Here is a 25,204-nt window from a genome sequence, read left to right on the forward strand (position 1 = left end):
TTAACATTATAAAGTTAATAGTGGATCTAGAACTCTTTTCTACAACGTTCATACATTAAAAGTCCTTTTAAAATAAAATCACATGGTTTAAAAGCTCAATAGGCCTATGCATTTATCCATTGTTCCATCCCACTATACTACTACTTACTAAGAACACAAGGTAACACTCGCAGATCGTGTAGAGAGGCTTATTCTAGACCGTGTTGATCCCTTCACAGAAGTAGTATAACATTTGTTCCTTAGACAATTCTGTGACAAAAATTGCTATGCATACGATCCAACCACCGACTTATGTACAACTAAATTTGATCTTCGATTATAAACAGCTATAGGATATATAAACATTATCTCATTTGATTGATCTATAGTTACATATCTATACTTGTACAACTGAATCGTACGTGTAGGAGCACTCTTACGTGACAAATGTCCTCCACAAAGACGAGGCGTTTGCTTTCGGCTACGACGAGGAGGCGACGATCCGTGCTGCAACTGCAAGATGAGGCGCACGCGAGGTTGCCGGTGATGGAGGTCGGTGACCGCTGTGTCTGGTAGTGCCCGAACAACTGGGCATGCACACTGTGACACACACAACTACTACTACCAGCTTAACGCCAGCAGATTGAACAGAAAAAAAGAAAAAGAAAAAGTTGCATCTTACCACAACGCCATCTGCAGGTTCAGGTTAATTAATTACGGCGAAAAAAGAAAGAACCGTAACTGCTTGAGCTCGTGCCGTGCACGATTCCAACAGTCGATACAGGACACCAGAGATGACGCTAATTAACCTCTCGTACTTATCCGACAGTAATCCAGCAACTAGAGGTGGCTCCACATAAAAAGAACAAAACTACTCCCTCCCTTCCATTATAAATACTACGATAAGTTTTCATACCCAATTTTGATCATCCGTCTTATTTGAATTTTTTTTATGATTAGTATTATTATTATTATTAGATAATAAAACATAAATAATATTTTATGCGTGACTTATGTTTTTAATTTTTTTTAAAAAAAATAAATAAGACGACCGATTAAAATTAGGCACGAAAAGTTATGGCTACATTTAAAATGGGAGGGAGGGGTATAAAACATTAGTAAATTAATCCAAGTAGAGAAAATCAGAGTGCCTTACGGCAAAATTCAGAGCTAGCAGCCCACCGATTTTGACTGTATATATACTCACAGAGTTACAGATACACTAGCTATACACATGCCGAGGGAGAAAAACGATCGAGAAGAGATTAACAGATGGATTAATTTCTCGGTATACTGTGATGGATCATACATGAGAGATTGTAGTTAAAAAAGGAGGAAGAAGAAGAAGAGAATCAGAGGCTCTGGAGGATCTTGAGGGTCTCGCCAATGTGCTTCTCGGGCTGGAACTGGTTGTTGTAGATGTACTGGACGACGCCGTTCTTGTCGAGCACGTACGTCTGCCTTCCCGGCAGCGTCCCGAACAGGTCAGCCGGCACACCCCACTCCTTCCTCACCTTGTTCCCCTCGTCGCTCAGCAGCGTGAACGGCAGCTTGTACTTCTTCTTGAACTCCTACACATCCATCAATAACTTCCATCGCATTATTATCACCGGTACAACCGATCTTGTCATCTTGATCATCGCTAATTATTTACAGAACTATATTGCCAGTTATTAAAAGATGATATAATCTGTATCTCAAAATATAAATATTTTCTAGCTATGAATCTTAACAAAATGCTTATATTTTAAAACGGGAGAAGTAGTTTATATATATATATATATATATATGTGTGTGTGTGATTGATGAACGGTCTATGCATACAATATTTTCTTACTTTTTAAACTTTTCAACTTTTTAATTTTAAAACTAAACCCTTTCAAAACTTATTTACAAAATCTAAATCTTTGGCCACGTTAGTCGGATTAACGTGGCAAAATAATACTGTCACATTGGTCTATCTAGCGCGACATTGTTATTTGGTCACGCCGGTCTAGCTGGTGTGGCAGCGTTATTTGGCCACGCCACTCACTAGCATGGCAGGACAAAACTGTCACGTCCGTAATGTGTGTCGTGTAAGTATTGTTTTGTCCCGTTTGACAGGCTGGTGTGGCTAAAAGTTTTAGATTTTGGAAATAAGTTTTTGAAGGATCTATTTTTAAAACTAAAAAATAAAAGTTAAAAAAAATCATACGTTGATTATACTATTGGTAGAAGCCATTGTAAAAGGAAACTATTTCGATTTTAAGAGAGTACGTCAGTATAAAAACTATCCAAATGGTTATGATAAATTCTAGAAGAATTTAGCAACACTTATACAACATTGACAACGAGATATAAAAAACGAAAAATTCAAAATATGAATAGTAGCTATTGTGCACATCTAAACTTTTTTTCTTAATCTAATGGTCAAATTTAAACTTCATTTTAAATGAATCGATAAATGTCACTATTCTATAAACTATCTTCTTTTTTTAATTTTTCACAACATTTTGTATTGGATTGTTTTTAAGAAAAAAGTTGCACGAAAGGAAATTCTATCGAGGGATTAGAATTCACTCAAGTGTATAATAAGACTATAAGTGCAGAGAAAGAGAAAGGGTGTAGTGACCTTGTGGGAGGCGGCGTCGTCGCCGCTGATGCCGATGACCTCGGCGCCGGCCTTCTTGAACTTCTCGTAGGAGTCGCGGAAGGCGCAGGCCTGCTTGGTGCATCCGGGGGTCTCGTCGGCGGGGTAGAAGTACACCACCACCGGCCTCCCCTTGAACTTGGACAGCGACACCGCCCTCCCGTCCTGGTCCCTCAGCGTGAAGTTGGGCGCCGCGCTGCCCTTGCTCACCTGCACCGACGAATCGTCATCAGCCGCCCGCGCCACGCGCGCTGCTGCTGGGCTCAGCTGCTGCAGCAGCAGCCACGCGGCGGCGTGCATCATCGTGCTCCTGCGACTGCGACAGGAGGAGGGGTAATTGTTCGTCGTCGTCACCTTGCCGCAGACGATCCTGTTCCTCCCCGTCGTCGACGGCAGTGCTGCGCGCGCCGGCGTTGGCGTTGTTGTCGCGCTGAGGGCGCCGCGGCGGAAGGCGGCGGTGGAGGGCGTGCAGAGGAGCGGCCGCGGCCGCGGCGGCGACGAGCGCTGGCGCGGGGGCAGGAGCAGGGACGGCCTGCAGGCGGTGGAGACCGCGAATGCCATCGCCGGAGCGCGGTGGGAGATTCACGGCGAGGATGCGTGGCCTGCAGCTGCGGCTGTTCGTCGGGTTTGGGTGTGTGTGTTTGGTTGGTGGTTTGGGGATATCAGGATGAGGTAGGAGAAGGGGGGGTTTTGTGCTTACGTGGCACGCCTTGCTGCCCCTTGCTGCTGATAGTGAGCTCTTGGTTTTTCTGCAATCTACCTCAGTATCACTTTAAGTAATAGCAACGTAGTATGATATAACGTTGCACGATATAAACACGTGTATAAATATATACTTTTAGGATCGCTATTTTTCAGCGAAATCTTAGTCACATCGTTTGATGGTTAAAGAGTCATCTTTAAGCTCGGATGGGTAGGAGAGAGAGAGGAGGGGGTAACTCACCGGCAACGTAACATTTCGACACAACGATAACGTCGGAACCTCGACAGAGGGTATAGGGTTTTGGAATTGGGAGGTGATGGAGGGGTTAGACAGGGTGGAAGGACGATGAGGGCAACTTTAATGAGATAGCCAGCGATGTGAAGTACCAATGTTGAGCGACGAACACATGTAAGCAACGGCGATAGGGGCAGGTGACAATGCGAAGCAACACAACTATAAGAGGTGTGAGCGGGTTAGGAGCAAGGGTGTCAGATCTAGAGCAGTTAGCATGTAGGAACAACAACGGCGTCTCAACACGAGTTGCTGGAGATGGGAAAGATGGGTAGGACATAGGACATCTCACTACCACTTGGGACTTTGAGAGGAGTGAGGGATGGGGGGGAATGGAGTGGGGGTGGAGGAAGAGGCCGATCAAGCATGGATCGCCGACGCCATTGGCATCATTGGTGAGGCGGAACGACGCTCAAGGATGGGAGGCTGTGTCAATGGGTGGGGATGTTAGCGTGAATACGCATTGTGTGGGGAGAAGAATAAGGAGAGGGGACAAGGAAGAATGATAATGTTTATGTGTTACACAAATCTCCGCGTGATCTAGATCATCCAAAAGCAGCTGGAATTTATCGGTGTTTTTAGCAGAGTAAAAATTGTATAGTCTTCTTTTCTTCTTTCATTATACATGAACCTAGCCCTTTCCTTGAACTAAAAACTTTAGGCCCCTACTGTTTGGATCCAGGGACTAAAGGCACGTGGACCGAGGGAGAAAGAAGAGAGTGGCTGCTACTTTAGTCCCTATAAGTAACTTCAAAAGAGACTAATGGATTTTAGTCCCAATATGCACTTTTAGTCCCTTTTAGTCACCCCTGTTTAGATTCTTAAGGAGTAAAAGGGACTAAAATGGAGGGACTAATGGATTAGTCCCATGAATCAAATAGGGCCCTAGTAAAATCCGTAATGAAAGCATATCCATATATTTTAAGATTTAAATCTGATGTCATGATTTATACATTGTCAAATGGAGTCATACATTTGTGGCTCTACCACAACACTTTTAAGTATTTCCCTATGTATAGAAAGTTTTAAGTGCAAGAACACAAACATATTCATTATCTGACAAAAACACACACACACACAAAACATGATACATATTACTACCATGGTTCATAAGGTGCTCTCAGCAAGTGGTTTCTAAAAGCTCCTTAGTCAGTTCATATAGTCATACATGTTTATTTGCATTTATCTACTAATAAATCAATGTAATCTGAAAGAATTCCTCTTCATGTTCGGCAAACAAAGGATCAGCACCGATTATCCCTGTTCACTGCATCACCAATGGCCAGCATCAGTACCCTCTGGACTTGAACGATGAGAACGAGAAGAACGAACGATGTGCTGCAACGACATAGCAAAGGGAGCACAATTAAGCAGAGTAGAATGAAAGCAAAAAGAAAAAAATATTCAAAATTTAATTCAGTAAATGTCAGCAGGATTAACCTCGTGGGGATTTTGCCGATGAAATGAGCTCCTTCAGTAGTACAGGCCTTGCAGGAGAACAAGGCACACAGCTTTGCAAGGATCGAACTGCACATAACCATTTCTGTTACTGCATAAATTTACAGAATACAGTGGACAGATCAATCTTCTCCAACATGGTGATTTTTTTTTGTTGCATTTCTGATTAGTATGTATTCACTTCAATACTACTAAATCAAACTTCCTTTTGTTGAATATTTTATGGGAACACTTGTTATCTGATTTGATGAAAATTGTAACAATCCAGTTACTGAATTACCGTGTGCAGGGATGACATAGCTGTTGTCTGAATCATCTGAAGCAGCATCGGAGGAGCAGATTCTCTGCCTGACGCCGGAATCGCCTGACGGCCATCCATGGCCGACGCCGGAATCATCCGCCGGCGGAGCCACGGCGGCGGCGGCGTTCTTCTTGCCGAAGGTCAGGAACCTCTTGAACCCCGCCACCGCCTCCATCGGCGACTGCACGGTGACCGGACAAGCAACGCTGCTGCTGCTGCTCGTCGTGGTGCTCGGGATCAGAAGGCTATTGATCTCGCCGGCGGCCGCCTCGTCTTCTTCTTCTTCCTCCTCCTCCTCCCGTTTCTTCCTCAGCATTGCGGCGTCGGCTTCGAGCAGCTGCTCGGTGGAGGGGCCGGTGCTCGACGGCGAGCCGTGCAGCGGCGAGTCGGTGGCGGAGGCGGCGAGCTCGAGCTCCGACCTGTGGGAGAAGGAGGAGTCCACGTTCGAGTAGAACGACTGATCGGAGCTCTGCGGCGAGTCATCTTCTCGGTCAGTCGCGGGTCTTTCTTTCGCCGTCGCTTCAGATGATGCCGCCATTGCTGTCTCCTCGAGATGTCTGGTTTCCTTCTCGGATTGATGAGGCGCCAGAGACTCTGGTTCTTCAGCATTTGAATCAGAAGCAGCCAATGGTTGAGGTTGAGAAGTGTTCATGGCTTCGTCGTCGATGTCCTTCGTGATGTAGACGTAGCTCGGCTCGGTGTCGGAGTCGCCAGTGATCTTCAAACTGCCAATCTCAACTGAAGATTGCGCCGTGTCATCATCATCATCTTCACCGATGCCTTCATCCAAGTTGAAATTCTTCGCTTCGACATCTGAGTTTCTGTCCGATGGTTTACGACGACCGTCGAGTTGTCTGGTGATCACCGGACGCGGCGAGGCGGCGGGCTGCCGCCCCTGCGCGGCGCCATTGCCCGATCTCCTGAGGCGAAACGCGGCGGCCGCCTTGATCTCGGCGAGGACGACCTGCTGCTGACTCTGACAGCTCCTCGCCGCGGGCGCCACGGCGTCGTCAGCGGTGGTGGTCGCCGCATGGACCGGCTCCGGCTGCTGCTTCGGCCTGTCCCCGGCGTCGCCGTCGTGGCTACGCCGCGGCGGCGGCGGCGCCCGCCTCGGGCTGTCCCTGACGGAGGACGCCGACTCCTTGAGCGAGCTCCTGCTCCGTGACAGCGCCCTCAGCCGCGGCGTCGCCGTGGCCGCCGCCGTCGACGCCGCCGCGGCGGACGGCACCCTGTTCTCCTTCCGTGGCGTGGACGGTGGCTCCGGCTGCGGCGGCGCTCGCCGTCGCGCGTCGGGGTTGGATGACGACAGCCTCGGGCTCGCCGCGGCGCCGGCCGGCGATGGCGTGGTGGTCCTGGGCGTCGTCCTGGGACGCGAGAGGGTCGCCTTCGTGGCCGAGCTGCTTCTTGGCGTGGCGGGAGAGGCGGCTGGTCTCGCCTCCAAGTTCCCGGGCTTTTGCTGCACATACAAGATGGGATCTGTTCATGCTGTTGTTTTTCATACTAACTGTTCAACATATTTTTTCTTACGGAAACTGTTGGACATATTGACTCTGCTCAAGGATATTTTTTTTGTTTTTAATAAAATCAAATTACTTGCTCACTTTTTTTGTTGTTCAGAAAAAAATGCCAAATTGAAATATTATGAATAACAGTGTTTGGTTGATTGCCTCACTCTACAATGCTACACTTTAGTTATGCAACGGTTTCTTAATCATGTGGTCCTTTCGCTACTGCAACAGTGTCAATGCCACACTTTCTTATTCTTAGGATCCACATGTCACACTTTTAAATTTATAGCTAAACATGTCACACTTATGACCAACTAATTTTTAACCACACTTTGTGTTGCTATTCCACAAATTTTTTAAGCTTGGATATGGCAAAGCTAAGTATGAACCAAACAATCCTTAAATCTCATTTATATCGTTTTTTATTTATAAAGAACAAGCATTCTCAGCAAAAACTATGATCAAAATTACCACGGTTTGGCCATTGGCATTTAGCTTGGGTTGGTTTCACTTTTCTACTTGTTTTTCAAAAATACAAGGACAGCTTGGCATGATAATGGAATGAAGAGGTACATTTGACGGTCTTTGTGGCACTTCTCTAAATACTCATTAATACTAGTATTATTTTTTTCTGAAAAAATGGGTTAATTAATAATGTTATATATGAATGGAACAACGAAATGTGATGAACATGCCATTCCTCTCACCTAAAAAAGGTCCTCTATACGATAGCTGAACTAAACTACGCCTAACAACGAATCACAAGAAAGGCACAAAAGTTGGACGCAACACAAGGATCAGGCGATCGATCAGCACGAAGCGCTAAACGTGACGCCCTGTTTCATCTCCAATAAAGCGTGAAATCAAATCACATACTTGTTTGTGTTCCTGATTACTACGAAGAAAATAATTTGCGTAAAATTTTCACTACGTTTAAAATTTGAATATGAAGATACGCGTCAGAATTTTTCTGAAGCTGAAAAGGTCCAACAAAAATGTCAATGCACACGAATGGGGGAAAAAAAAGCACGTACGCGAGAGTTATAATTACCTGTTTGCCATTGCCGGCGGCGAGGTCGCCGTCGCGGCGGCGGTCGACGTCGAGGCGCGCCCAGAGCGCCTTCATCTCGGCCTCCTTGCGCTCCATCCGCGCGCGCCACCCCTGCCTCAGCTTCTCGTCCCTCCTCCGCACGTACGCGTCGTACCTCCTCCCCTTCCCCACCGCCACCACCTCCACCGCGCCGCCGTCGCCGTCGCCGTCGTGACGATCGGCGGCGGCGGCGGAGGAGGAGGACCTCCTCTCGGCGACCCGCCGCTTGTACCCTTCGAACTGCCGCTCCAGCTCGGCGGCCTTCGCCCAGAGGTCGTCGTCGCCGCCGCCACCCCGCATGGCTCGACGCCGGCGAGCGATCGAGCGAGCGCGCGCGTCGTGGGCGGCGTCGCGTCGCGTCGCGGGCGGCGTCGTGTGCTCTCGCGGCGGGCGGTGTCACAGCTGTGTGTGTGGGGGGGGGGGGGGGGGGGGGGGGTGGCGGCGCGCGACTACGCGCGTCGCGTGTGTGTAGTGTAGCGAAGCGATCGATTCGAGGCGACGTGAGGGGGTCATTTGATTTGGAGTCGAGTCGCGGACGGGGTCGTGGTCGACTGGTCGTGGGGCGCACGGCCGGCGAGGCGCGGCGATGGCAGAGAAAGCGAGGTTTCGTTGGGCCGAGGTTTGATGGGCTGAAGTGGCTTTTCGTGTGAGGTTTTTTGCTGGGGAATAAGTTCACAATGACTCCCTGAAAAAGTGACCCGAATCTAACCCATGACCCTAGACTGCAAAACTGCATATCTCAACCCCCGATCTATTGAAACCGGAGCAATTTGACTCCCTTGGCGATTTTGGAGGACGGTTTCGTTGACGTGGCGGTGTTGACCTAATCTGTGGGGTTGACGTGGCGCTTAGGTGACATTTGAATTAAAAACAAATATGTGGTCAAACATTTTTTATGTGTGTGAATGACAAACGGGTCCCACATATATGTTTTTAATTCAAATGCCACCTAAGCGCCACGTCAAACCCACAGACTAGGGAAACACCGCCATGTCAGCAAAAACGCCCTCCAAAACCGTCAAGGGAGTCAAATTGCACTGGTTTGAGGTCGACATATCTGGTTTTGCGGTCTAGGATCGTGAATTAGATTTGGGTCATTTGAGGGAGTCAAAGTGGACTTATTCCTTTTGCTGGACCAGAGTGGCAGAAATGGGCTTCTTTCTTTCCGCACACAGGTATACAGTATACTGACAAAATTTCAGAAATAGGTTAAGAGTAAATTTCACAAAAAAAAAAACGTAACATGAAACTATAGGTTTTATGGTTTGTTTCAAGAAACCTGAGGTTTCCTTAAATTTACTGAAAAAAATTGTGCCCAAATTACAAGGTGGATCCGTGGATGCAAATATGCAATCTACTTCCATGTCCATAAATATAGGTATTTCTAGCGTATGATTTGGTTCATAAATATGAACATTCATTGTTCATAAAATAAGCCACCAAATAATAATATTCCACTTCTTAAAAATAATACATACGCTATTCCATTTCTAACTACCGAATAGAATAATACATACACTATTCCATTTCGGAGCAAAAAACCCGTGTTTCCTCCTTATACTGGAAGAAGATTACTCGGTTATGCTCTTTTGACGTTCACCCGCACTGAACAGAATAAGCACCACCCATAAGTATACTTTATACACCACACCAACGCAGTTTACTTTTAAAAAAAATCACATTTATAAATTGCAATGAATTGAAAAACGAAAGATTCTTGTGCAGACCTCCAGGTACATCAAATCGCAAAAATAAAGTGTACACATTCAGGGCGAAATCTAGAATATTTCATCTCATCGAACCAAGCTATTAGCCGAGCAAGTTAAGCAAAACTGAATACATTTTATTCCACTAGACGGACATTGGCATACTGGACAAGAAAAAAAAATGAAGAGAACATTTTTCTAGACCAGATACAAATTACAGACAAGCAATTCCTTGGCTCAAGCATTTCTATGGAACAGGAGATCTAACTTTTGCTTCTACATGACAATTCTAGAAATTCCCACATTTTCCATTATACAGAAGTAGGTAGAATCAATTGCAAATTATGCAAAACAACGTTATACAGAGCTCTCAATTTCAATGGAAGATGGGAGTGCCTAAAATGGAATTAATCTCAGATCCAGTTCATTGTAACGTTGCCGGCTGTCAAATCAACAGTTGCTTCACCCAAAGAAAAGACATGCAGAATAACTCAGAACTTCCTGAAAAGACATTTACTATTCTGGCCAAGATTTGTGTAACATGCAGCAAGTTAAGGCTTAAATGGTGCAAATACTACAACTGAATTGTGTCCACCAAATCCAAAGGAATTCGAGATACCTGTATAGCAACACAAAACAAATATGAGGAAGAGGAAATTGATGGCGGAGTAATACAGTAAACCACATGCATTGTTACTCACCAACATTCACTTCATGTTGCTTTTTTACATTAGGTACCGTGTCAAATTCAACAGCTGGCTCCGGGTTCTGTGATTAATAAGAATGTAGCCCTTAGTTTTTCTAGCCATAATGTGCCTCAGGTTCCCACTGGCAGGCTAGGTAAATTAGCAAGTGATGTTTTAAAATGGTACTTACAAACTGGTTTATGCTTGGATGGACCCATCCAGTGGTTATAGCTTTAACAGTTGCAATGGCTTCCAAGCCACCAGCCGCACCAAGGCAATGTCCAATCATGGACTGCAAACAGAAGATTGTATTAGGAAGGCAATGTATAGTCTCCTTGAATTTGGAGGTAAAACACATAAGGAACATAAAAGCACCTTGGTTGCATTTATTTTAATCTCTGATGGATCCTTGAAGACTTGCCTAATGGCGTTCACCTCTGCCAGATCACCAGCTAGGGTGGACGTTGCATGAGCATTTATGTAGTTGACCTGCAAAAAAAACGTTTGTGATTTAAATACACATGAAATTTCATCAAATTATTTGCCCAAACAAAACCATACAATTTGCAATAAATACACACAACAATTGATTAATTGTAAACAAAATACAGAATAGCAACCAGAGCTCATGGTGAAAACATCAATTCTAGAACATCAAACGGAAAACCTTCTTTTTCCAACAGGGCAAATATCGCTGGAATTGGTGTTAAAAATAGCTGGCATAACAAACACAAGAATCCTAACACCCCACAAAAAACCAAAGGACAGATTATAAATCATAGCTTATGTATCAGCTGCCAGATCAAAAAGGTATACAATTTTACAGATGACAGAACTAACACATAAGAGTGCTCTTTAAAGTTGTAATATTTGGATTACCTCCTCCGGTGCAACGCCAGCATCTGCAAGACTTTGCTTAATGCAAGACGAAACACCAAGGCCATCAGATCTCGGGTCAGTCATATGGTAAGCATCACAGTTCACGGCACCTCCTAAATACTCCGCAATTATTGGTGCGTCACGCTTCATTGCATGTTCTAGGCTCTCCATGACCTTTTTTTAATTTGGCAGAGCTAAATGATTAGAAGATGTTTAACAGAGTGAAAACCTGAAACTTGAATATGTTCACTAAACATACCAGTACTCCAGCTCCTTCACCCATGACAAAACCATCACGGTCTTGGTCCCAAGGTCTTGATGCTGTTTTGGGGTCATCGTTCCTCTGTGAAAGTGCTCTACACGCGACAAACCCACCGACACCAATCGGAATAATTGCGGCTTCAGTGCCACCAGCAATCATCACATCGGCTTCGCCTCTGCGAATATGGTTTGCTGCAGCATAGAAACAGTAGTTCGAGGTAGCACATGCAGTTGAGATGGAGTAGTTTGGACCCATGAAACCAATGTCCATTCCAAGAAGGGCAGATCCCATGTTTGTTATGGCATACGGAATGAAGAATGGAGTTATCTTTCTGTGCCCCTTCTCAATAAGATTCTGAACACCATCAGAGAACACTGTAAGACCACCCATACCGGTGCCCACAAGTACACCAGCCCGAGTCTTTTCAATCTGCAACGATGTAACATTTACTAATTAGCACCAGGTATCCTTTCACCCATAGTACAAGCAATGAAAAATTGATAGCAGAGTGAACTGATGAAGCTATCGCCAACTATATACAACCAACGAAACATGGGCCCAAAAGGGTGTGATTTGAAAATATTTCTACATCATAAAATGGTAAAATGCAAAAACAGTTTTTTTTTTCGTTTTGCTCCAGACAAAACCTCTATAGTGTTGAACTAATCTTTTTAAACTTGAAATGAATCCATCTGCATTGCATTGATACTTGACAGCAATTTAAAACAGATACGCCCCCTATAACCTTCCATGGCCAACAGAAATACATGGACCCTCAACAACCTTCTTTATGATAATTAAATAGAAATATACACACACCAGGATTGCAATAATGCCTACTCCACTTGTCGAGTCGATACTAGGACTCTCTACTATACTCACTCAGATACTATCACAGAAATGGGGAAAAAAATCCCACCACCATTTCATAAAAGAATCAGCTGCTGATCTGATCTATCAAAAGTGCTAAACCACAGGAGACACTTTCTACGAATCGGAATCTCGTACCTCCACTAGCTAAGAACTTTTAACAGGATGTGAGAACATGAGGAAGCAAAAGATACTAGTGCATTTGAAAAATACCTTGTCCATGGATTTGGAGCCGAGGGCGAGGCCGGCGGACTCGAGGGCCTTCTTGCCGCTGACGATGCAGTAGCGGAGGCAGTCGTCGAGGCGGCGGTCGTTCTTGCCGTCGATGTAGCCCTCGGAGGAGAAGCCCCGGATCTGGCCGGCGAAGCGGGTGGGGAAGTTGGAGGCGTCGAAGCGGTCGATGGGGCCAATCCCGCTCTCCCCGGCGAGGAGGCGGTCGTAGTAGGCGTCGACGTCGTTCCCGAACACGGACACCAGCCCCATCCCCGTGATCACCACCCTCTTCCTCGGATCCGTCTCCCTCCTCGGCGCCACCGCCGCCGCGGACGCGGACGCGCGCACGGAGACCGAGGCGCGACCGGCGGGAGGCACGCGCCCCCTCCGCGGGGGGGCGGCGGAGGCCGCGGCGAAGGTGGGGAGGAGGAGGCTCTGCATCGCGGCGGTGGCGGCGGCGGCGGCGGGAGGAGGTGGTGGCGATGGAAACGAGGCGGAGGTGGTGGCGATGGTGGAGGTCTGGGCTCGGCTGGCGTGCGTGTGGGTGTGTGGGGAGTATGTATGTATGGAGGGTGGGGGCGGGGGTGGGGCCCACAATTTGGGGGGGGAGGGTTGGGGTTTGGGGAGGCTTTGGAGGTAACGGAGGCGGAGCGGAGGGGGCCGTTGAGTTTTGCGAGAAATTGGGGCGGATTCTTCGATGCCTTGCGTTGTTCGGGTGGTGAATGAGGGGTTTACTAGTCAATTACTGGTGTTTTAAGCGTGTTGTTCAAAGTTGAAACAAACAAACACTTGAAAAAATTACAACCATGCCATTATAATTTTGCAAAATTTGATATATACCATCCTGACCCACATATCATTGACTCATATGGATCCTACATGTCATTGAGATACCAATGGCATATCTCAAACTTTGCAAAATTATAATAGCATGGATCTAAATTACCCACACAAATTAGAGATTATTGCGGTTGAGGATCTTCTATCATAATGGGCCTGTTCGGCTGGAAAAGCTGCGGCAGCGGGTAACACAACCAAGCGCTACCACAAAAACAGCTACCGAACACACCCAATGATACTATCCTTACCGTCACTGATACATGAGTCCCGTACTTTTATTATCCCACATGTAAGTGCATATAATGGTTGACGGAGCGTGGGGCTCCTCACCGAGAGACCGCGCGGGCCCCCCTTTGCCGGTTCGGCCGGGGGCGCTAAGTGAGGTTCTAAGCCCTTGATCTGTGGAATGGTTCGCGAGAGAGCAAACGCACAAGACACGGGCGATGTAGACAGGTTCGGGCCGCTGAGAAGCGTAATACCCTACTCCTGTGTTCTGGCGGATCTGTCTCTGAAGGAGTTACAAAGAGCTGGAGAGCAAGAGCCTTTGAACTCTAGAGACCCTCTCCCTACTCTTTTTCCCCGTCCTTTCTACGAGCTCCCCTCTCTCCTTCTTTTTTTCTCCCTTTTTCTTGGTAGGCATGGTCCTCCTTTTATATCTCAAGGGGATACCACATATACCATTTCTACCTACCCTTCTTTTGGGTGGGGACCCATCCTACTTTGAGCAAGATTTGGCTCGTACTTTTATCTGACACCGGGATAGCCCTGTCCTCCCTCATTAATGGGCGGAGATTTGCAATGGCTGCTGTTTGAATGACCCTCCGATGGGATGGGTCATACCAACCTCCACTCCGTCGGAAGCAGGTGCAACGTGGAAGCACGGTTGTTTGCCGATGACATGACAGGCGTCAGACCAGTCACAGACCGGTCACTCTCGTCCACCACGCGTCAGTTTAGCAAGCTGCATGTCTGCCCTTCTTCATACAATGACTTCCTTGCAATGGTTGGGATGAAGCCTGGCATATATCTGACTGGGACCGACGTGCCATCTTCAGGAGCTGGCACGCCGTCTCCGGCTAGGGACAAGTACCTGGAGGCTCTCATCAATCCGACGGGACGGGGCGAGGCGTGAAACAGGCCACCTGCCACCACCTAACCCGCGATCTGACCGGTCTGTGACCGGTCACACGCTGCGCCCGGTCACGGACCGGATAAGCGAGCGCGCTGCGCTGCATTACATGCGGCGTGACGCGCTCGTCCAACCAGCAATAAATGCGGTTAGGTGAGCCCCGCTGTGCTCATCTAACCCATATACGTGGCGCCAAACCCACAGGGGGTCGGGGCGCCCCGGCCCTCGGGGTCGAAACGGGAGCAGTCCGACCCCTCGGGGAGACAAAGGGAGGGGCGGCCACATCACCCTCGGGCCCGACCCCCCCGAGGGGGTCAGGCCACGTGGGTGATCGCGGCTGCCCAAGCCTCTAGTCATGATACTCCCGGTCCCATGTCACCGACAGTAGCCCCCGACGTTATGCCAGGGCGATCGCCCCCCTCGAAGGAAGCGCTCGGGCGTGACGCCACTCCTTAGGCCTGGTGACAGGTGGGGCCGGTCTCTACAGGCGGGCAGAAACCCAGCGGTCGCAAATCGCGCACATCGGCAATGGAAAACCGACTGTCTATAATGAGCGGTCTCTTCAAGACCGCTACATTACTCGAGTAGCACGCGAATCGGGACGAGCCGGTTCGTTTTGCCTGGAGATATGATGATGGCGCTTCGGTCGGCGAGCGTAGTTAACGCGCGCACGATATGTCCCATCTCAACTGCCACAGCCGTACATCCGCCTCGTGCGCCGCAAACGGGCGAGCGGAATTAGTGGAGACGTGGGCGCGAGAAACGAGGGGGCGAGATAGTGGGCGCGGGAAGCGAGGAGCCGGGCATAGCGTTGGCAAGGGTATAAAGACGCCGAGGAAGAGATTCGCTTCCTTCCTTTCGTCATTATTCCCCTTGCCTTCGCCGCTTGCGCCCTAACTCCTTGTTTCCTGTGCCCTACCCTCGCCGCACTCACTCGTTTTCAAGCTCCTCCTCCGCCGGCGTCATGGCACGGGGCTCCGCACCGCTCGACGGTAGCGTGCTGCCGCCTTCCCGCATCGTGAGCGAGAGGCAGGCCGGGCTGCCGCGCCGATTCATGCCGGCATCTGCCGCCGGCCGGGAGGTGGTCGAGCTGGGCGAGGGACGCCCGGTACCACACTACCCGGGGCGGTCCGTCTTCTTCCTCCCTTTCGCAATGGCAGGGCTGGTCCCGCCATTCTCTTCTTTCTTCATGGATGTTCTGGAGTTTTATGACCTCCAGATGGCACACCTTACCCCCAACGCGATAATGACGTTGGCCATCTTCGCGCACCTGTGCGAGATGTTTATCGGGGTGCGCCCATCTCTTCGGCTGTTTCGGTGGTTCTTCACCGTACAGCCAGTGTCGCCGCCGTCGGTAGTTGGTGGCTGCTACTTCCAGCCGCGGGGGCCGGCGCTGAGCCGCTACATTCCCTGCGTCCTCCGCAAGAAGTGGGACGACTGGAAGAGTGACTGGTTCTACACCCCCCTCGCCGACGAAGCGCGCCTCCAACTTCCGAGCCAGCCCCCAGCGCAGGTCTCCAGCTGGCGGGCGCCGGTAGATCTGGGAGATGGCTACGACGCCGTTCTTGACCGCCTGGCGGGTCTGCGATCCCAGGGGCTCACGGGGGCCATGGTGTACGGCGACTACCTTCGTCGCCGGATTGCGCCGCTCCAGCGGCACGCCCGGGGCGCCTGGGAGTACACCGGGTCCGAAGACTACATGAGGACCCACCAAGGGGTCAGATGGGACTGGGCCCCTGAGGACTTCAAGATAGTGGTCCAACGGGTGCTGAATCTCAGCTCCGTGGAGGCGTCCCTCATCCCCCAAGGAGTCCTCCCCCTCTGCAGCGATCCAGATCGTGCCAACATCCTGACCATCATGATGGCGGTCGGGGCGTCGGAGGAGCGGGCTCCTCGAGGCCACGATGGCGCGGGCGGGAGCCGCAGGGGAGAACAATCTACCCCAGGAGGGGGTCGTGCTTCTGGGCCCCGTGACAGGGGCCCGGGGGGCAGCCGCCCTGCCGACGCCCGAGGGAAGAGGAAGCAAGAGGGTACCCCCTCCCCATCTCCTCCCTGAGGGGGCGGGGCGGCGCGTGTCAGCAGCAGGCGCCCGGAGGGGGCCACGCCGACGCCGCAGCCCGAGGGGGAGCGGAAGAAGAAACGGCTCCGCAAGATGGGGGGGACCGAATCATACCGGGGAAACCTTATCTCCCCCCCAAGGTGGTCGTTCAACCGACCTCCTCGCAGGTTCGTTCCGCGCCCACTGTGGCTGTATTCATTCTCCCAATGCAAGTTTTCACTCACCCGTTTTGTTTGTCTTCTGGTTTTTCTTCTGCTTCAGCGAGATCCCGTCGCGCCCCTCCCGCCATTCCAAGTCCGGCCGGTCTGAGGCCGAGGATACGGCGACCGCGGAGGCCCGGAGGCGGGAAACTGACCGGCGAGAAGCCGCGGATCGCCTTCGGGAAGCCGAGGAGGCTGCCCAGGAGGCCGTCCGGGCTCGCCGGGCTGAGGAAGCCGCTCGGGAGGAGGCCAGACTCCGCCGGGCCGAGGAGTCCGCCCGGGAGGCGGAGGCGGCGCGCGCACGCCAGGCGGCCTGCCAAGCCCCCGACCCGACTCCGCCCGAGGCGACGACGTCTTCCGAGGCCACCCACGACGAGGCCGCGGGCGCACCGCTCGGGCCCGACCCCTCGGGCGACGCTCAGGACAAGCCAGGTCCGGGGGACGTCCCTGAGTCCGGTACGTCGATCGGCGGGCCGAGCCGTGCGGCATCCTCACCGAGGCGGCTCTCCCCCATGCCTTCCGCTGCCCCACTGAGCGCAGAGCCCCTTTTGCAGGCCTTGGCCGCCGCGAACACCACGGTGTTGGACGGGTTAAGTGCCCAGATGGAGGTCCTGCAGGCAGAGCGGGCGGAGCTCGACGCTGCATGGGCGCGTGTCGAAGAGGGGCGACGCCCGGTGGAGGCCATGGTGGAGGCGGGCCGCAAGGCACACCGCTGGCACACCTCGGAGCTCGAGGCCCATCGGAAGGAGCTGGCGGAGATCGCCAGGGAGGTGGAGGAAGAGCGGGAGGCTGCCCTCATCGCCACCGCAGTGATGAACGAGGCGCAGAACGACCTCCGCCTTCAATACGGGAGCTGGGCGGCGGAGCTAGGAAAGAAGCTCGACGCCGCCCGGGGGGTCCTTGACGCTGCTGCTGCCTGGGAACGGCGGGCGGCGGAGACCGAGGCGGCGTCCCGGCGGCGCGAAGAAGCCCTTGAGGCCCGTGCCACGGCGCTGGAAGAGCGCGCCTGCGTGAAGGAGAGGGACCTGGCGGACCGCGAGGCCGCCGTTGCCATCCGGGAGGCTACACTGGCGGCGCACGAAGCCGCCTGTGCTGAAGAGGAGTCCGCACTCCGCCTCCGCGAGGATGCGCTCACCGAGCGGGAGCGAGCTCTCGAGGAGGCCGAGGCCGCGGCGCAAAGGCTGGCGGACAGCCTGTCCCTTCGTGAGGCAGCGCAGGAGAAACAAACGCGTCGCAATCTGGAAGGTGCCCGCGCCGAGAGGGCCGCACTGGATCAGCGGGCCGCTGAGCTCGAGGCACGGGAAAGGGAGCTGGATGCGAGGGCGCGTAGCGGCGGGGCGGCCACGGGCGACGGCGATCTAGCCACCCGCCTCGCAGCTGCCGAACACACCATCGCCGAGCTGCAGGGCGTGCTGGACTCGTCCGCCGGGGAGGTCGAGGCCCTCCGCTTGGCAGGCGAGGTAGGGCCCGGCATGCTTCGGGACGCCGTCTCCCGTCTAGACCGTGCCGGGCGGCAGGCGGGCCTCTGGGGCGGGCGGATCGCGAAATATGCCGCCAACCAGGGGGGCCTCGCCCAGCGCCTCTCAGAGATGGCCGGGACTTTCCAGCGGCTCCCCGAGGAGCTCGAGGAGACGATCAAGTCATCCTCGAGAGACCTCGCCCGGGGGTAGTGGAGCTTGTACTGGCAAGCTACCAGGCCAGGGACCCGGACTTCTCCCCGTGGGTGGCGCTGGACGAGTTCCCTCCCGGAACCGAGGACGATGCGCGCGCGCAGGTCCGGGACGCCGCCGACCACATCGTCCACAGCTTCAAGGGTACGGCCCCTCGGCTCGCGTTCGCCCTCGACTCCGACGTGGAGGGCGGCGACGGTGCTGTGGACGACAGCGACGACGAGGCCGGCGACCCGGGAGCCTCGAAGTAAGCCCCCAGGCCCCCGCCAATCTTAAATAGTTTTTCCTTTCTTCTTCCGAGGCCTTCGGGCCCCCTTCTTGTACAAACTAATTTAATCTGCAATCAAATAAAGAGGAAATTTTTGTGTCAGCTCTGTTTGTTGTGTGTATGAGACGAGGATGGTCTGTGCCGTGGTCCTTCTGTGTCTTGGTTTGAACGAGGGCTCGTGCCCAGGTCCCAGCCTCAAATGGCGCGGGTCGGGGCTAGTGCCTGGGGAGATCCACGTGTCGAGACTGGCCAGGCCGGGAACGTGGTGACCGAGGGTTATGGATGACCCGATTGTGGGCCTTTGTCGATTCCCCCCGGAGTTCACCACGCCCCGGGGCACGGCTCGGTTCTGGGCCCCGTTTGGCGATTTCCGCCGGCCCGGGCCACCGAGAGCAGGGTCGAGCACGAGCATGCTAATTCAAGCCAAGACTCTTTGAAAGGAAACAATGGCACAGACACAGTCCTTAGGAAATCGAAAATGCTTTTATTGAAATACGGAAGAGAAAAAAGATAAGTATATGCATGTGGTAGCCCCCGGCCAACCCTGCACGCCCAGGGGGGTGCGGGGTTGGCCCGAGCCTGAGACCTGACACCCGACCCCTACTAGGGGTAGAAACGACGAAGGTGTTTGATGTTCCACGGGTTAGGCAGCTCTGTGCCGTCGCCCGTGGCCAGCCGAACGGAGCCCGGCCGGGGGACGCCGATCACTCGATACGGACCCTCCCACATTGGTGAGAGCTTGCTCAGTCCAGCACGCGTTTGGACGCGGCGTAGGACGAGGTCGTCGACGCAGAGTGATCGGGCCCGGACGTGGCGCTGATGGTAGCGCCGCAGGCTCTGCTGGTAGCGCGCGGCTCGGAGGGCCGCGCGCCGCCTTCGCTCTTCCAAGTAGTCGAGGTCATCTCTGCGAAGCTGATCTTGATCAGCCTCGCAGTACATGGTGGCCCGAGGGGACCTCAGGGTGAGCTCGGATGGGAGAACCGCCTCCGCGCCGTAGACGAGGAAGAAAGGCGTTTCCCCGGTTGCTCGGCTTGGCGTGGTTCGGTTCGCCCAGAGCACCGCTGGCAACTCCTCGATCCACGAGTCGCCGTGCTTCTTGAGGATGTTGAAGGTCTTGGTTTTGAGGCCCTTGAGGATTTCCGCTTTGGCGCGCTCCACTTGGCCATTGCTTCTGGGGTGGGCGGGGGAGGCGAAGCAGAGCTTGATGCCCATGTCTTCGCAGTAGTCACCGAAGAGTTCACTAGTGAATTGGGTGCCGTTATCCGTAATAATACGGTTAGGCACCCCAAACCGGGCTGTGATGCCCTTGATGAATTTAAGTGCGGAGTGCTTATCGATCTTGATGACCGGATAAGCCTCGGGCCACTTAGTGAATTTGTCGATAGCGACATACAGATACTCGAACCCGCCCGGGGCCCGTCTAAACGGACCCAGGATATCGAGCCCCCAGACAGCAAACGGCCATGAAAGAGGTATTGTCTGCAGGGCCTGGGCCGGCTGATGGGTTTGCTTGGCGTGGAACTGGCACGCCCTGCACTGCCGGACCAGGTCGACCGCATCGTTGAGAGCCGTCGGCCAATAGAAACCCTGGCGAAAGGCCTTGCCAACCAAGGTGCGTGAGGCAGAGTGGGCTCCGCACTCGCCTTCATGGATATCGGCAAGAAGCTCGACGCCTTGTTCCCGAGGAATGCACTTCAGGAGGACTTCGTTAGCCGCGCGCTGATAGAGGGTCCCTTCCACCAGTACGTAGCGCTTGGAGATGCGCTGGACGCGTTCACTCCCTTCGCGGTCCTCGGGTAGAGTCTTATCTGCGAGGTACGCCTGGATCTCAGCGATCCAAGCAATCAATCTAAGGGAGCTGGGAGCGCTCCCCTCGGGTCCCGAGGCCTGGACTCCGACGGGCCTCGGGGGCCGTTCAGGCGCGTCCGTCTCCCCTAGGGGGTCGGGTCGCGCCGACGGCTGGGCAAGCCTTTCTTCAAAGGCGCCCGGTGGGGTCTGGGCTCGCTAGGAGGCGAGCCTTGAGAGTTCGTCGGCGACCGTGTTATCCCGTCTGGGCACGTGCCGAAGCTCTATCCCGTCAAAATGGCGCTCCATACGCCGCACATGGCGCACGTAAGCATCCATCTGCGGGTCAGAGCACTGGTACTCCTTGGAGACCTGGTTAACGACCAACTGAGAGTCGCCTAACACCAGGAGGCGGCGGATCCCCAGTCCAGCCGCCATTCTGAGTCCCGCAAGGAGTCCCTCGTACTCTGCCATATTGTTGGTTGCCCGAAAGTCGAGGCGGACCAGGTATTTGAGGACATCTCCGCTCGGCGAGGTCAACGTGACCCCCGCACCGGCGCCCTGAAGAGACAGGGAACCGTCGAACTGCATCACCCAATAGGCGGTGTGAGGCAGCTGCGAGGGGCCCGAGCTGGCCTCGGGGACGCAGATGGGCTCAGGGGCCGGGGTCCACTCTGCCACAAAGTCGGCGAGGGCCTGGCTCTTGACTGCGTGGCGTGGTTCAAAGCGCAAATCGAACTCAGAGAGTTCGATTGCCCATTTCACCACCCGTCCAGTACCCTCTCGGTTATGCAAGATTTGGCCGAGGGGGTAAGACGTAACCACCGTGACCCGATGCGCCTGAAAATAATGGCGCAACTTCCTCGAAGCCATCATAATAGCGTAAAGCATCTTCTGGGCCTGAGGGTATCGGGTCTTAGCGTCCCGGAGGGCCTCGCTAACGAAGTAGACGGGCCGCTGCACCTTTCGGCGGGGCCGATCTTCTTCACTAGGGGCCGCATCTCCAGGGCGCTTTTCGTCCGAGAGGCCTCGCGGGGCGCACTCAGCTTCTGTGCCGACGACCTCGGGGTCGGAGGGCGACAGGCGCGGCCTTCCCGCAGTGGCCCCGGGGCCATCCTGGGGGTCGGGGGCGCCTGGCACCGTCGGACAAGCGGGCGGAGGGCCAGCTCCGATCGTCGGGGGCCTTGGGCCACCGTTCGGCTCGGGGGCCTCTCCTCCCTGCTCTCTCCCGGGTCGAGTCGACACAGGGTGGGGATGCGCGGAGCGAGGGTCGTCCTCGTCACGCTCCGAGAGGCCGCGCGGGGCGCACTCGGCTTCTGTGCCGACGACCTCGGGGTCAGAAGGCGACAGGCGCGGCCTTCCCGCAGTGGCCCCGTGGCCATACTGGGGGTCGGGGGCGCCTGGCACCTTTGGACAAGCGGGCGGAGGGCCAGCTCCGGCCGTCGGGGGCCTTGGGCCACCGTTCGGCTCGGGGGCCTCTCCTCCCTGCTCTCTCCCGGGTCGAGTTGACACAGGGTGGGGATGCGCGGAGCGAGGGTCGTCCTCGTCACGCTCCACGACCAACGCCGCGCTGACCACCTGCGGGGTTGCCGCCAGGTAAAGTAGCAACGGCTCATCTGGCTCCGGGGCGACCAGGACTGGGGGAGAACTGAGGTACGCCTTCAACTGAGTGAGGGCCCGTTCAGCCTCCTCCGTCCAGATAAACGGCCCGGAGCGTTTGAGGAGCTTAAATAGGGGTAGCGCCTTCTCTCCCAGCCTCGATATGAATCGACTTAGGGCGGTCATACAGCCAGTGACACATTGCACATCCCTAAGCTTGCTGGGGGGGCGCATCCGCTCTATAGCTCGTACCTTCTCGGGGTTGGCCTCAATGCCTCGGGCAGAGACCAAGAACCCGAGAAGCTTGCCCGCAGGCACGCCGAACACGCACTTGTCGGGGTTCAGCTTTATGCAGGCGGTGCGGAGACTTTCGAAAGTTTCCGCTAGATCCGAGAGTAAGGTCTCTTGGTTGCGTGTTTTCACAACCAAGTCATCAACATAGGCCTCAACATTACGTCCTATTTGGCTACCCAAAGAAATTCGAGTAGTACATTGAAAAGTAGGACCTGCATTCTTTAACCCGAAAGGCATTGTCGTATAACAATAAGTTCCTATGGGGGTAATGAATGCAGTTTTTTCCTCATCCTCCCTAGCCATGCGAATCTGATGATAACCAGAGTATGCATCTAGAAAACACAAAAGGTCGCACCCCGCGGTGGAGTCGACAATCTGATCTATGCGTGGTAGGGGGTAAGGGTCCTTAGGACATGCCTTGTTAAGGTCGGTGTAGTCGATGCACATCCGAAGCTTGCCGTTCGCCTTGGGAACGACGACCGGGTTCGCCAACCACTCCGGATGGATAACCTCTCGGATGAATCCGGCCTCCAGAAGTCGCGCCACCTCCTCGCGGATGAAGGCTTGACGTTCCGGGGCCTACCGCCGCACTTTCTGACGGACCGGCCTTGCGCCCGGCCGTACGGCGAGACGGTGCTCAATCACCTCCCTGGGGACCCCGGGCATGTCCGCCGGTCTCCATGCGAAGACGTCAGCGTTTGCCCGCAGGAAGGAGACGAGTGCGTCTTCCTATTTGCCGTCCAGCAGACCACCGATTCGTGTGGTCTTGGACGGGCCGTCGCCCAGGGCAACCTTGACCGGGACCTCGTCGCACGTGATCATCCGCTGCCTCGGGGCGGCGGGGACGGAGGTGCCGAGCCTCTCGTCGCCACCCTCGGGCTTGGACGCGGCGGCGAGGTGGTCCGCGCGCTGCTCCATACAAGCAAGCGCGACTTTGAGGTCGCCATGGACAGAGATGGGGCCACCGGGGCCCGGCATCTTCATCTGGAGGTAGGCGTAGTGGACCGCCGCCATGAACTTCACCAACGCGGGCCTCCCCAGGACCGCGTTGTAGGGCAGACTGAGGTCCGCCACATCGAAGTTCACCCGCTCCGTGCGGAAGTTGGCGGATCCACCGAAGGTGACCGGGAGGTCGATATGACCTAGCGGCCAAGTGTGCCCCGGCGTCACACCGATAATCGGCTGGGACGGCCGGAGCACCATCCCCGGGGCCTTGATGGCGTCAAAGGCTGTGGGGGAAAGGATGTTGAGGGCTGCTCCCCCGTCTATGAGGACACGCCCCAACTTCACGTTGCAAACGGTGGGGGAAACCACCATCGCGATCTGTCCTCCCCGGGCAACGCACGGCGGGTGGTCGGTCTGGTCGAAGGTGAGGGCAACCTCCGACCACCGCGCCTGCCGCATCGCCTCATGGGTAGGGGCCGCGGCCAGAAGCTCTCGCTTCATGGCCTTGAGGCTCCGGCGAGAAACGTGAGCGCATGCTCCCCCATCGACGGTGGCGATGGTGGCCCCAGGCTCCTGGAACCCTAGGTCATCGTCGCCATCGTCAATGTCCTCGGCGGGGGCCTTCTGCTTGGCCTCACTTCGCCGGTTGCCAGAGGGAGCCGCTGGGGCCTTGCCCTCACGGCGCTCCTGCCTCCTCTCCTCCTCCCACTTCCTCGTCCGCTCAGCCAAACTTTTGACCGCGCGGCAGTCCGCGAGGTCGTGGAGGGAGGTGTTGTGCACGGTGCACCACTTGCCGGTCGGGCGCTCCCTGCTGGGAGCGCCGGCCTCCTTCTTTTTGTCGCTCGCAGGCCTCCCCTTTCGGGTGGCCCGCGAAGCGCCCTCGACGGCGAGGACGTGACCCTCGTCGTCGGAATGGGCCGACCTCTTCTTCCTCCTCCTGTCCCGCCGCCCTGACCGAGCGGCGGATCCGGGGGCGGCTGAAGCTGCCACACCGGAACCGGTGGAGTTCCAGGTCCATGCCTCCTCCTTGCGAGCCACACGGTCCGCGAGCTGAAAAAGCTCCGCAGTGGTCTGGGGCTCCTTGGAGGCGATCTTCTCGAGCACGCGGTTGTGCCGCACGCCCCCCCTGAACGCGTAGATCACCGCGTGTGCAGGGATACATGGTATGGTGTTGCGGACTTGACAAAACCGCTGAATGTACGAGCGAAGAGACTCATCGTCCCCTCGCTGTACCGCGTGCAAGTCCGCTTCTTCACCTGGGCGCGGATATGTGCCCTGGAAGTTCATGGTGAACTGCTGGCACAAATCCTCCCAAGAGTGGACCGACGCGGGTGGCAAGTTCATTAGCCAACCCCGCGCCTGTCCTCTCAGGGCCATGGGGAAGAAATTCGCCATGACCCTGTCGTCACCCCCGGCGGCCTCGATCCCAGTCGTGTAGATCTGGAGAAACTCGGCGGGGTTGACGCTTCCGTCGTATTTTTCGGTGATGGTGGGCCAGAACCTTGGGGGCCAACGGACGTTCCGAAGGCTCGCCACAAAGGCTCGACAGCCGGCAACGCCAACCGGGGACACGGGGGGCTGGCCTCCGTGCCCGGACCGAAGTGGCGCTCCGGACGAGGAAGCGCCCTCCGATGCGTGGGCAGCACGGCGATCATTGCGCCGGCGCTCGATATTGAGGCGGGCATCCGGCCCCTCACGCACATCTTCTTGGGTCGGAGGCATTGACGAGGGAATGGCGGACGAACGGCGGGCAACGGCCGCCGCTCGCCGCACCCTCCGCCTCGACGACACGGAGCCGCAGTAGCAGCGCCAGTGGCCTTGGTGGCGGAGGACCGCCCGC

The 25,204-nt window shown here is 54.3% G+C and overlaps 3 protein-coding genes across 4 annotated transcripts; all 3 read right to left on the reverse strand.

The window, feature by feature from the left end:
* Positions 1–1,085: 1,085 nt before the first annotated feature.
* On the reverse strand, positions 1,086–3,269 carry LOC4340391 (putative peroxiredoxin Q, chloroplastic). Of its 2 annotated transcripts, NM_001421368.1 has the most exons (3): positions 2,963–3,269; positions 2,591–2,818; positions 1,086–1,550 (listed from the first exon to the last, which is right to left on the reverse strand). In NM_001421368.1, the coding sequence occupies exons 1-3, from the start codon at positions 3,167–3,169 to the stop codon at positions 1,332–1,334; spliced, it is 654 nt and encodes a 217-aa protein (NP_001408297.1). In that variant the 5' UTR covers positions 3,170–3,269; the 3' UTR covers positions 1,086–1,331. The 2 variants fall into 2 exon arrangements, with proteins under 2 accessions (NP_001408297.1, NP_001408296.1); NM_001421367.1 differs by having other exon boundaries at positions 2,591–3,269.
* Positions 3,270–4,494: 1,225 nt separating this feature from the next.
* LOC9266717 (uncharacterized) lies at positions 4,495–8,353 on the reverse strand. Its single transcript, XM_015786743.3, has 4 exons — positions 7,921–8,353; positions 5,341–6,817; positions 5,043–5,129; positions 4,495–4,940 (listed from the first exon to the last, which is right to left on the reverse strand). The coding sequence occupies exons 1-4, from the start codon at positions 8,257–8,259 to the stop codon at positions 4,891–4,893; spliced, it is 1,953 nt and encodes a 650-aa protein (XP_015642229.2). The 5' UTR covers positions 8,260–8,353; the 3' UTR covers positions 4,495–4,890.
* A 1,428-nt stretch (positions 8,354–9,781) lies between these two features.
* On the reverse strand, positions 9,782–13,106 carry LOC4340392 (3-oxoacyl-[acyl-carrier-protein] synthase I, chloroplastic). Its single transcript, XM_015785390.3, has 7 exons — positions 12,576–13,106; positions 11,490–11,921; positions 11,231–11,404; positions 10,727–10,840; positions 10,542–10,643; positions 10,367–10,433; positions 9,782–10,284 (listed from the first exon to the last, which is right to left on the reverse strand). Exons 1-7 carry the CDS (start codon positions 13,014–13,016, stop codon positions 10,217–10,219), a joined length of 1,398 nt encoding a protein of 465 aa, XP_015640876.1. The 5' UTR covers positions 13,017–13,106; the 3' UTR covers positions 9,782–10,216.
* Between the last annotated feature and the right edge of the window lie 12,098 nt (positions 13,107–25,204).

Source organism: Oryza sativa, chromosome 6 (assembly GCF_034140825.1).
Source record: "Oryza sativa Japonica Group chromosome 6, ASM3414082v1".
In the NCBI taxonomy this organism is placed as follows: Eukaryota; Viridiplantae; Streptophyta; class Magnoliopsida; order Poales; family Poaceae; genus Oryza; species Oryza sativa.